The sequence below is a fragment of the Neoarius graeffei genome, chromosome 8, assembly GCF_027579695.1.
Source record: "Neoarius graeffei isolate fNeoGra1 chromosome 8, fNeoGra1.pri, whole genome shotgun sequence".
Lineage (NCBI taxonomy): Eukaryota > Metazoa > Chordata > Actinopteri > Siluriformes > Ariidae > Neoarius > Neoarius graeffei.
Window position 1 is genome coordinate 72867850 of NC_083576.1, and position 12890 is coordinate 72880739.

The 12890-nt window shown below is 45.2% G+C and overlaps 1 protein-coding gene and 1 non-coding gene across 2 annotated transcripts in view; one reads left to right on the plus strand and one right to left on the minus strand.

The window, feature by feature from the left end:
• dock4 (dedicator of cytokinesis 4) overlaps window positions 1–12890 on the minus strand; it is a 214840-nt gene that overhangs the window by 83667 nt on the left and 118283 nt on the right. Inside the window, exon 21 of the mRNA XM_060926739.1 lies at window positions 2504–2674. Coding sequence (XP_060782722.1) covers window positions 2504–2674 — 171 coding nt within the window. The remainder of the gene's footprint in view (window positions 1–2503; window positions 2675–12890) is intronic.
• On the plus strand, window positions 6863–6935 carry trnai-uau (transfer RNA isoleucine (anticodon UAU)). Its single transcript has one exon. It is a non-coding gene; the product is annotated as a tRNA-Ile (tRNA).

The window sequence follows — 12890 nt, forward strand, 5'->3', positions numbered from 1 at the left end:
GTTTCTCATGTGGCCCCATGGAAAAAATAATTGCCCACCCCTGGTCTAGACCGAGTCTAGCACACTGTCCAACAAGAACATCAAATCTCAGAATATCTTATTTCTGAAGACGTATATTGCACCAGCTAAATTTTATCGAGAAAACAAATCTATCTGAATATCGGGAATTGGCGCAGAGCAGCAGCAGCGCTCTCACGGGGGATTTGTGGGCGAATAACGGTCCGAGTGATAAGTGAGTGATTAGTTAAAGGAGAACTGAAGGCAAATATTTTATTATCAAGATTCTATTTCTCTCATTTTATTAAATATAGGAATGCATTTTTGATCGCTATTTTGTCACTGCTATAGCAAGTTATGAGTGTTTGAAATATGCTCTGTACTATATCAGTCCATATGTCAAAGCAATGGCCGTAAACGAGATTCGTTGAGACCTGTGCAAGACATCGTAGGACGGAAGTAAAACGTACAGCGGAAATCAAAGTGACCAACATCTGCCAACGTTGTCAAAAGACACGGGCACCCTCTTTCGAATGCTGAAGTAATCAAGCCGGAAGTTTTGTTTGTTTTGATAGCAATCAGGAAAGTTTGAAAAAAGTAGGCAGTAATCGTCATTTAAACTCGTTTTTGTGCAATATTTCGTTTGGAAAACAGTTTTCAAAATGGCAGCACTGACACCTGGCTGACACTTCACGTTTCGAAGTCTCGCACAAGTCTCGTGAAGATCGCGCGGATAAGCGACGCCTGCCGTGGACCAAACGAACTAAATTCAACATGGCTAAAAACCAAATAGGCCGATAAGTATAATATTTAATTGCAATTAGTTGCCAATACGAGTCACAATATAAGGTTACTAAAACCGAAAACGTAATTGAATAAGACGTTAATTAAGAAATAAATCAAGTTTAAAAATGACTTCAGTTCTCCTTTAAATAAAACTTGATATCAGGAAACATTACAAAAAAATAATCTTTGGAAACCTGCTGATCTGCCGTGTCATGTTCAGTATAAATGCATTTACTTCAGTAAATGCTGCTAGTGAGGGGCATTGAACATTTATATATTATACCTGAAAGAGAAGCCTTGGTGGTTTGGGAGGTTTATCGGTCCGACAGGCTCGTTCAGCTGCCGAGTGCTTCGGTACGTTGAGCGGCAAAGGCCAAAGAATGCTTCTTTGTTTTACAGGCTTAGGAACATCTCTAGTTTCAGATGATGAACAGTGTCGATTGTTATCATCTATAACTGAAGGCCATTCCGCAGACCATGGAAATATTGCTGGGTCACAGTTTAAGTGCGTCTTTTTCCCACCAGAGAAATGTAAGCTACAAACACTCGTCCATTTCGATTCAGTTTGAAGGTTTTTGTTGCAGATTAAACTTATCCATTTCTTTCTTCTCTTCTTCTCAACTGGCAGCTAATAAAAGCCCAAATTAGGAGTTCTCTTTGTTGTGGAGACACAGAAAGACACACGGCAGTTCACTTTAGGCGGCACGGTTAAAACCGGTTAGACAGAATAATGCAGTGTTTAACAAAGGCGAAATAAACAATACAGTGGAGCTGACCCCGGGTATCACCCATAATGCATTGCGGTAAACAAGCAATGACGTAGTTATGGGTTAGGGTCATTGAGTTTTACTGTGTATACAAGAATGTGCTTTAGATCCATCAACATACAGGCATATTCGCTCATTAAATCTAGAACACGGACTCTACAGAGTCGTTTCTTTGGAGGTGGAGGTAAAGAGTGTGACACAGAGGAAGCATGCTGAATCGGAAATCAGACCACTCTGCTCAGCAGGGAACTTCAAACAACAGATGCTTTCTCATACACACACACACTATATATATATATATATATATATATATATATATATATATATATATATATATATATATATACACACACACACATATATAGTGGCTCAAGCGTATGTGTAAACACATTGTGTGAGGCGGCAGGGTTGGCATTGATCCTGTGGTCTCCATGTGCTGCTGATCCGATCTGCGTTCCCAATGATGCTTCACTCACTCAGGCGTGTTAATGGAAATCTGCTCTCCCGCTGTGCTGCTACAACAACCATGAGTGTGTGTGTGTGTGTGTGTGTGTGTGTGTTTCTGTATGACGATATAGTCACATTCTGCTGCTATTAACATACACAGTCTGTGTGAAATGAATTGTTTTCTATCGCACACAGAGCTGCCATACATAAACAACGTGCACACACACGCGCACAATCATACTGATATCCACGAATGTGGTATTACACAGCTTGCATGCTGTGAGTGTAAAACTGTAAACAAGCTTTTGCTTTTTCTTTTATGAAAGTGTGTGTGTGTGTGTGTGTGTGTGTAGGTGAGATGGGGCTGATGGCTCTGTGGTGTGTGTGTGTTGTGAGAGATCAGGCTGATGGCTCTGTGGTGTGTATGTTGCCTACGTGTGTGACAGACTCGCGTCCCTGTAGTGTGACAGGCTGACACCACTATGGTGTGTGTGTGTGTGTATTACCTGTGTGTGTGTGACAGGGCTGATTCCTTTGCTCTCATGAGAAAGGAACAGATGGACGGATTTGAAGAGTTCATGGACGGAGCAGCGGAACTCGTCCTCACCCTGTGCCACAGTCGCTGCTGCATAGAGCCTGCGAGACTGCACGATGTATTTAAACAGGTACTCCGCAGCCTACACACACACACACACACACAGTTTATACAAATAGCATTACTCTGAAAAACTCTTTTTCAGCCAAACATGTTGATTTGTAGGTGCCGTTTGCAGAATGTTAAACTGGTATGTCTAATCTTCCTTTAGTTCTTTCGCTCCAGTACAAAAGAAGTTTGAGTCTCACATTAAACATGTGTTGGTTTGTTGACTGTATTTGTGGTAAAAGGTTAAAATCATGATTTTTTTTTAAAATTTTGGCCAATAAATAAGACTTGCTGGAATTGGTGGCTCAGTGATGAACACATTGCTGATTAGAAGGTTATGGGTTCATACCCCAGCACCGAGCAAGCTCCAAAACCCAGATAGCGCCTCTGTAAACTGTAAACTGCTAAGGATTAAATGTCAAATGTAAACGCAAGTATAAATGTTTCACTGAATCCTGACTTAACAAAAGTGCAACCTGGAGATTTTGTTTTGAAAATGTAAAATGCGTGAACGGTCAGACAGGAACAGGTACAAGGTACGGCAACAGCAGCTGTGCTGAACCGCACACATTCACGAGGCTCGTCAAAGTGACCAGGAGCCGCAAGAAACAGGACACACACCCAGCAGGAGGTGAGAAATGACTGCGTGTGTGTGTGAATACATGTGAAATTGTGTATGCGAGGGTACGTGAATGAACATGAATGTGGGAGACAGAGAGAGAAAGTGTGAGGGAATACAAAATTAATTCAAAGGCAAGTGAGTGGGCGGAGTTTACGCTGTATGCTCTCAATATGTAGATTCATATCTTAACTCAGAAACTTTTAAATGGTGAACTCATCTCACATTACTGATTCTGATTATACAGTTGAAATGTTTTTGAATACATAAAGCTGTGTTAGAGATTCCCCACTATCCGCAATTAAATAAGAACAAAATGAAACATGCATGGTATCAGGTCACGCACACATTTCTCAGAACGCTAATATTTCTTTATTTTTTTTAATGCCATTTAGCAGACGCTCTTATCCTGAGTGACGTACAACATAACCAGAGCAGCATGGGGAGCAGTTGGGGGTTAGGTGCCTTGCTCAAGGGCACTTCAGCCATTCCTGCTGGTCCAGGGAATCAAACCAGCAACCTTTTGGTCCCAAAGCTGCTTCTCAAACCTTTAATCCATTCCTAATTCAAACGCGTGCTTGAAGTTCAACCAAAACATGAACCCTGGGTGTTTAAACACTTTTGACAGCCAGTGTAGACTGGATTTAGGGTAAAAGTTGGTAACAAATCACTAATTTTGATGTTTTTCATAAAACACTAAATTATTTTATTGAATGTACTGAAGGTGCAATGTTTTTGAGTTTACTTTGTCATCTTTCACTGAAGGATTAGGTAGAGACGTGAACGTTTTCAGCTACATAACAACATGTGAGCTAAGATAGCTAGCAAACTCACCTAATTTTACTGACAAACAAATTATTATTGTTCATCAGTAAAATTATAATTATATATAAAGTGGTGCTTGAATGTTTGTGAACCCTTTAGAATTTTCTATATTTCTGCATAAATATGACCTAAAACATCATCAGATTTTCACACAAGTCCTAAAAGTAGATAAAGAGAACCCAGTTAAACAAATGAGACAAAAATATTATACTTGGTCATTTATTTATTGAGGAAAATGATCCAATATTACATATCTGTGAGTGGCAAAAGTATGTGAACCTCTAGGATTAGCAGTTAATTTGAAGGTGAAATTAGAGTCAGGTGTTTTCAATCAATGGGATGACAATCAGGTGTGACTGGGCACGCTGTTTTATTTAAAGAACAGGGATGTATCGAAGTCTGATCTTCACAACACATGTTTGTGGAAGTGTATCATGGCACGAACAAAGGAGATTTCTGAGGACGTCAGAAAAAGCGTTCCTGATGCTCATCAGGCTGGAAAAGGTTACAAAACCATCTCTAAAGAGTTTGGACTCCACCAATCCACAGTCAGACAGACTGTGTACAAATGGAGGAAATTCAAGACCATTACCCTCCCCAGGAGTGGTCGACCAACAAAGATCACTCCAAGAGCAAGGCGTGTAATAGTCGGCAAGGTCACAAAGGACCCCAGGGTAACTTCTAAGCAACTGAAGGCCTCTCTCACATTGGCTAATGTTAAGGCCCGGTCCCACTGGCCGATGGACACAAAACGTATGCAAAAAGGACACAGCGGACGAGCAAAATTTCGGGGGTGGCTCTATCCGTTTTCATCCGCTCCAGAAATGGACAAAATTGGCGAAAATTTGCGAAAACAGAACGGAAAAGAACGGACGTGGGTAGTATATAGCGGGGATGTTAAACGCATGTTCATAGGAAGCCTAGCGGATGAAAGCGGATGGAAGTGGATGACAGCTCCGAAGGGGTTACCGGTGATAACTGAGAAGCGGACGCATAGCAGAAAGAGCGGATGCATAGCGGATGAAGGGGATGCATCACGTACGCCTAACGGAAACAAAGGGGATGTTGCGCGGATGTATATCGGATGCAGACCGTTCACTGCGCATGCGGGGGGTATGAACTGCGTCTGCTCCGCGGATATAAAGGGATGCAGCACGCACGCCGTCAGCATAAAGCGGAAAGACGTGCTGGCGGCTACATCGATACATCTCTACTACTAGATGATTTTCTCCCCCTTTTTATACAAAATATCAATTGTCCGCTAGGTGTCCTTCTACATACTCTAGACATACTCCAGACATCCTAAATATACGAGATACATCCCAGATATAAACGCTTTGTCCGTTTTGAATACTTTATATACGAGATGCATACGCTTACATCCTTTCTATTTCCGTGCTACTAACGATGAATAGACGTTTCATGTACCTTATCTTTCCTCCCTCTTTCCGTTTTCAGCTGCAGCGGATGTGAGTTGCGAGGATGCCCAGAGGATGCAGAGAGGATACAGCAGACGTTTAACAGATGATGACAGACATAGAACATTTGTTGCTCGTATATGTCGCGGATTTACATCGTACACGGCGGAAAGTTCATCCGTTCTAAAAGTTTTGTGCAGCTCAAAACTTTTTGCGCGGATGAAATCACAGTGGACGGATGCTTGATGGATAGAGCGTATGAAGCACGTATGCAATGAGTACACAACGGATGCATAGCGTTTTCCAACGGATGGCAAAGATTTTTTTACATTTTACATCCTCTTTGCATCCGTAAGTGCAGTGGGACCGGGCCTTTAATGTTCATGAGTCCACCATCAGGAGAACACTGAACAACAATGGTGTGCATGGCAGGGTTGCAAGGAGAAAGCTACTGCTCTCCAACAAGAACACTGCTGCTCATCTGCAGTTTGCTAAAGATCACGTGGACAAGCCAGAAGGCTATTGGAAAAATGTTTTGTGGATGGATGAGACCAAAATAGAACTTTTGGGTTGAAATGAGAAGCGTTATGTTTGGAGAAAGGAAAACACTGCATTCCAGCATAAGAACCTTATCCCATCTGTGAAACATGGTGGTGGTAGTATCATGGTTTGGGCCTGTTTTGCTGCATCTGGGCCAGGACGGCTTACCATCATTGATGGAACAATGAATTCTGAATTATACCAGCGAATTCTAAAGGAAAATGTCAGGACATCTGTCCATGAACTGAATCTCAAGAAAAGGTGGATCATGCAGCAAGACAACGACCCTAAGCACACAAGTCGTTCTACCAAAGAATGGTTAAAGAAGAATAAAGTTAATGTTTTAGAATGGCCAAGTCAAAGTCCTGACCTTAATCCAATCGAAATGTTGTGGAAGGACCTGAAGCGAGCAGTTCATGTGAGGAAACCCACCAACATCCCAGAGTTGAAGCTGTTCTGTACGGAGGAATGGGCTAAAATTCCTCCAAGCCGGTGTGCAGGACTGATCAACAGTTACCGCAAACGTTTAGGTGCAGTTATTGCTGCGCAAGGGGGTCACACCAGATACTGAAAGCAAAGGTTCACATACTTTAGCCACTCACAGATATGTAATATTGGATCATTTTCCTCAATAAATAAATGACCAAGTATAATATTTTGTCTCATTTGTTTAACCGGGTTCTCTTTATCTACTTTTAGGACTTGTGTGAAAACCTGATGATGTTTTAGGTCATATTTATGCAGAAATATAGAAAATTCTAAAGGGTTCGCAACCTCAAGCACCACTGTATATATGTATATAGTATTACATTATGTTAGAGCCTTGTTAGCGCAGTAAGTAGCGTGTCAGTCCTATAATCTGAAGGTTGTGAGTTTGAGCCTCGCACAGGGCAAAATTTTGGTAGCACAGTGGTTAGCACTGTTGCCTCACAGCAAGAAGGTTCTTGGTTCGAGCCCAGGGTCCTTTCTGTGTACTGTAGAGTTTGCATGTTCTCCCAGTGTCTGTGTGGGTTTCCTCTAGGTGCTCCGGTTTCCCCCCACAGTCCAAAGACATGCAGGTTAGGTTAACATGGGACATTCATAGACTGAGGTTGGGCCGAAGTGCCCTTGAGCAAGACACCTAACCTACAACTGCTCCCTGGGTGCTGTAGCATAGCTGCCCACTGCTCTGGGTATGTGTGTGTGCTCATTGATCATTTGTGTGTGTGCATGTGTGTGTTCACTGCTTCAGATGGATTAAAGGGGAACTGAAGTCATTTTTAAACTTGCTTCATTTCTTAATTAACATGTTATTCAATTAAGTTTTCGGTTTTAGTAACCTTATATCGTGACTCATATTGGCAACCAATTGAAATTAAATATTATACTTGTTGGCCTATTCGGTTTTTAGCCACGTTGAATTTAGTTCGTTTTGTACATGGAAGGCGTCGCTTATCCGCATGATCTTCACGAGACTTGCGCGAGACTTCGAAACGTCAAGTGTCAGCCAGGTGTCAGTGCTGCCATTTTGAAAACTGTTTTCCAAACGAAATATTGCACAAAAATTAGTTTAAATGACGATTACTGCCTACTTTTTTCAAACTTTCCCGATTGCTATCAAAACAAACAAAACTTCCGGCTTAAATACATCAGCGTTCGAAAGACGGAGCGCGCGTCTTTTGACAACATTGGCAGATGTTGGTCGCTTTGATTTCCGCTGTACGTTTTACTTCCGTCCTACGATGCCTCGCGCAGGTCTCAACGAATATCGTTTACGACCATTGCTTTGACATATGGACTGATATATTACATAGCATATTTCAAACACTCATAACTTGCTATAGAGTTAGGCTAACAAAATAGCTGTCAGAAATGTATTCCTATATTTAATAAAATGAGATAAATAGAATTTTGAATAGAAAAATAGAATTTTGCCTTCAGTTCTCCTTTAAATGCAGAGGAGGAATTTTACTGTGCTTGAGTGTGCATGTAACAAATAAAGACTTCTTCTACTACTTCTTATATGGACACGAGTGTTTTACTGGGTAATACAGCGCTCGTATTTTTCATACAAGCTCCGTCCGGAACATGGAGAACCAAAATCATGACATAGCTCTCTATATGTCACTCATGAAGAAATCGATGAATTGTTTTGATAAATTTGGGTACTTTTTGTTTGTGAATGTGTCTAAATAATAAAAAGAAAATCACATGTTGGCTTGAAGATATGAAGTTCTACTTCCTTGTCTCCAGACCGCCAGATGGCACAGTTTAGACTGTGTGAAACCCCTTGCGCTAGCCACATCTCTTGCCAAGAATTTATACCCAAGTTGTCAACTCGTGACGTATGACGTGCCCTAAATGATAAAACAGTAGCACGCATGCTATCATTGCCTTTCACTTTCTCGCTGTTGTCGAGATCAGACGTGGATGCAACACAGCTATCTTACGGAACTGTCTCCACAGTTTTACCCTTCGGATCAGATTGAATATATCATCATCAGTGGATTCCAGTTTAGAAAAGCTAGTCTTAGAAGAAGGTGAGTTATCTTTGCTGTGCAGACCCACCACACCAGTCTAGCACGCTGACTAGCATTCGCAGCTAGGTACAGTCCGATGCCCACACCCCGGCATTGGAACACCGTACCATAATCACCTCACACTCTTGTCTGAATGTGTGCTAGCGCCCAGCCCCCGGCACAACACATTTTCTTAAACCATAACCGACGCCATCCCCGGCTCGGCATCGAGAGGTAAGTTCAGTTGCATGGTGACAGACCTCTCCACCGGTCTAGCACAATCAGTAGCGCGCTAGTGCCCAGTCCCCGGTGCAGCAGCGCAATACTGAAACGACCACTACCTGTCCCCATTCCCTGGCACAGCGTAGCGAAACAATAAATAAAGAGCACCTGTTTACCCGTGCCTTTTTCCGCTTCTCAAGTGCAAGGTGCTCAGCCCCCAGCACCAAAACATTTGTATGGCCTCAAGCTTACAGTGAATCAGATTGGATTACAGCACTGTTAACAAGCAGTTCTCTTGTGTGTTCTCTCCATGACACATAACGTTAACTGATTGTGTGTTAATAGGCTACAATAATTCATAGAATAACATTAACACAATTGGTAAGTATGGCCTGGTGTGTTCTGTGTGGTACACCCATGGAAGTGGAAGATCCACATGATCACTGCCCCAGCTGCCTGGGAATTAATCATCTCAGAGAGGCTATGACTGATCCATGTGTGCATTGTAGCCTGCTCTCCATAAAACAACAGCAGGCACGATTAGCAGACATTGAGGGAAAAGAGGACTGCCTTCTCTCTTCTCCTCCAGCTCAGGAGTGCGCAGGTAAGCGCCCAGTGGCTACGCACACAATGACTTCGCATGCTCCCCCAAAAGTGAAAAAGCCCAAACATTCACAGGAGCTGACATGCAGGGTAGATCAATTGACAGAGAGTGTTGCACAGATAAGAGGGATGCTTATTAGTATGCATTCACAACATGCGTCACAGCCTGGCTCTCAGACAGAGGATGAGGTCCCTCTGCCTGCTTCACAGCCAATCCTGCCTCCGTCTCCCCTACACAGAGAGGAGGATATGGTTTCTCTTGCTGCCACAGATAGCTTGTTTCCTTTGGGCAGAGATTTTTCATTCCCAGACGACCATGTTGCCTTCCACTCTCCTGCTACAGAGAGTGGCAGGGAGTCAGAGGACGAGCCAGAATCATCAGTGGTCAATGCCACTCTAGCAGGAACCATTCGAATGGCCCTGGCAAAGCTTAACAAAGAACCTCATCCTCAGAGTCTGGTGCAGACAAACCATCTTTGCTGCTTATCCACACACAGCAATGATCTCTTTGTCCCTCACTGTGAGGACTTTAAGATGTTTACTGAGGCACTAAAGGAGGCAAAATACCAGCAGAATGGACCGTCCCACTAGACTGTTGGCTTCCATGGCAAACCCAGGCTCTGCAAGCCTGGGCCCCATGCCACTGGTGGAGTCAGTGGTGGTGTCACTGGTTGCCCCATCTGATGAAGCCCTTCGTGCTGACCCGCGGTGCCCTAGCCCAGAGTGCAAACGCACTGACAATTTGGTGTGTAGAGCTTATAACAGTCAGGCTACAATGGGGCGGGTCCTGAATACCATGGCCCATCTACTACTTGCTTTGCAGACAACCCTGCAGAGAACCTCAGATGTGGCTGCCTCTGAGTTGATAGACACTGCTCTTCAGGGCATGGGAGCAATGACTAAGCAGTGTGGTAAGTCTATGGGACTGCTACTCCAAGCCCGCAGACAGATCTGGGTAGCACAGTCCCCTTTTCCTGATGCAGCTAGGAATGTCTTGCGCCAACTACCCTTGGCCACTGGGCAGGTGTTTGGCCCAGCAGTGCAAGAGGCTCTAAACCACCGCCAACTTGCTTCTGAAACACGCTCCCAACATGTGAAACTGAGACCTGCTTTCAGACGACCTCAGGCATTGCCACCACCTACCTTTCGCGGCGCCCCTTCCTACCGCCGCCATAGAGCAGCAGCCTTCCAGCAGCCTCAGCGGAGGCAAACAGAACATGGCTTTCCGCAGTGCAAAACACGTGGCAGACCCCCTACCTCTTTTCCAAGGGCGACTCACAGCTGTCCCCCCAAAGCTGCACACCGCCCACAGTCACGAGACTGATGGTGTGCGGCCGGCGGCAGGGCGTTTTACTCCTCAACAGCTGGAGTACTGGAGCTCAACAACGCCAAACCTGTGGGTCCTGAACACCCTCAAAAGGTGGCTATCACCTTCAATTTCGCCGCCAGCCTCCTCTAAACTTAGGGCTACGTGTCACGCGTGCTCAAAGCCCAGAAACACGTTCTGCCCAACTATCGGAAATTCAGTCCCTCTTAAACAAAGATGCCATAGAAGAAATAGACCCCCAGACACATCGGGGGGTGTTCTCCACCTATTTCGTCGTACCCAAGAAAGATGGCGGGCTCCGGCCAATACTAGACTTACGCCATCTAAACACTTACCTCAAGCAGCTGCCCTTTTGTATGCTGCGTACTCTGGATGTGCTCCACTCAGTGGAGGCGGGAGACTGGTTCATTACAGTGGATCTACGAGACGCATATTTTCACGTACCCATTCATCCTCAGCACCGTCTCTTCCTTCGTTTCCATTTCGAAGGTCGCACGTTCCAGTTCAAGGTGCTTCCTTTTGGGCTATCACTGGCCCCCTGGGTCTTTACCAGGTGCATGCGCGAGGCCCTGTCTCCATTACATCGCCAGGGCATCCGCGTCCTACCCTATCTGGACGACTGGCTGCTTTGTGCATGGTCCCCAGAGCAAGCGCGTGCAAATGCTCAGATACTACTCAATCATGTTTCAGCTCTTGGTTTGACGTGAACTTCAAGAAGAGCACACTGGAACCGACTCAGACCATCGACTTCATAGGCATTCACCTGAATGCAATCACGCTACAAGCATGCCTGACTCAGGGAAGAATTCGCAACATACTGGGGCTGGCCACACGAGTCCGGTCAAGTCAGACCGTCTGCTATGGCCTGCTGCTGCGTCTTGCAGGCATGTTGGCGGCTGCAACACCTGTTATTACATTAGGCAGGCTTCATCTCCGGCCTTTCCAATCATGGCTGAGGGCCAAGAGACTCTTAGCTCAGACCCAAAAGCGTGTGCTGGTGTCGATGACACCAAAGGGCATTGCCTCCCTGAAGCAGTGGGCACTGAGATCTTTTCTTCTGAGGGGAGTCACACTGGGACCACCCCCAGCTAAGAGGGAGGTCATCACCACGGATGCCAGTCAACACAGCTGGGGTGGAGTGTGGAATCACCAGGGGATTCATGGTGTGTGGCAGGACAGGTTCCGGTCCTGCCACATAAACTACCTGGAACTGCGGGCTGTCTGGCTGACACTACAGCACTTCAGAGGACAGCTGGAACACAAATATGTCCTTATTCGGTCGGACAACACTCCAACAATATATCACATCAACCACCGGGGGGGACGAGGTCCTCCTTGCTGAACACCCTAACCAGGCAGATCTGGCTGTGGGCGGATGCACACCTGCTATTTCTGAGGGCGATACATGTGCCTGGGAAGAAGAATTGTGTAGCGGACACTCTCTCTTGGGGCGGACCCCTCATGGGGGAGTGGCACCTGAATGAGGAGGTAGTTCAGATGATTTGGAAAACATATGGACAAGTGGAGGTGGACCTATTTGCCACCAGAGAGATGACCCACTGTCCGAAGTGGTTCTCACTGCAGGGCGAGCCTGGGTCCCTGGGGCAGGATGCGTTGGCCCATCAGTAGCCAAACCTGAGGCTGTATGCATTCCCTCCATTCCCACTGATATGGCAGATACTCGAGAGCATACGGATGACCAACCAGCCTGTGCTTCTGGTCACGCCATACCGTGTATACAGTTCCTGGTTTTATCTTCTGAAAGCACTGTTGACAGGTCCACCCAGCCCTCTACCAGTCAAGACAGACCTGCTGACCCAGTTGAATGGCAGTCTGTGGCACAGACACCCTCAGAGACTGAAGCTCTGGGTCTGGCCCTTGGGGGCTCATCCGGCATACTGGAATGTTCACAGGGGGTCAGGAACACTCTTCTAAATGCTCGTTCTCCATCTACACGCCTGTTGTATAGTGGCAGATGGAAATATTATTCAGCATGGTGTTCTGAACGCAGTATTGACCCAGTGGCAAGTACTTTGAAGAACATTTTGGAATTTCTGTAGGGCCTTTTGGAGGCTGGTCGCTCTGTATCGACCCTGAGAGGATATGTAGCTATGATGTCAGCCTACAGGGGTCCAATTGATGGGCAGGGCACCCTGTCGGGGCGCATAAGATGATTGTGACCTTCCTGAAAGGTGCAA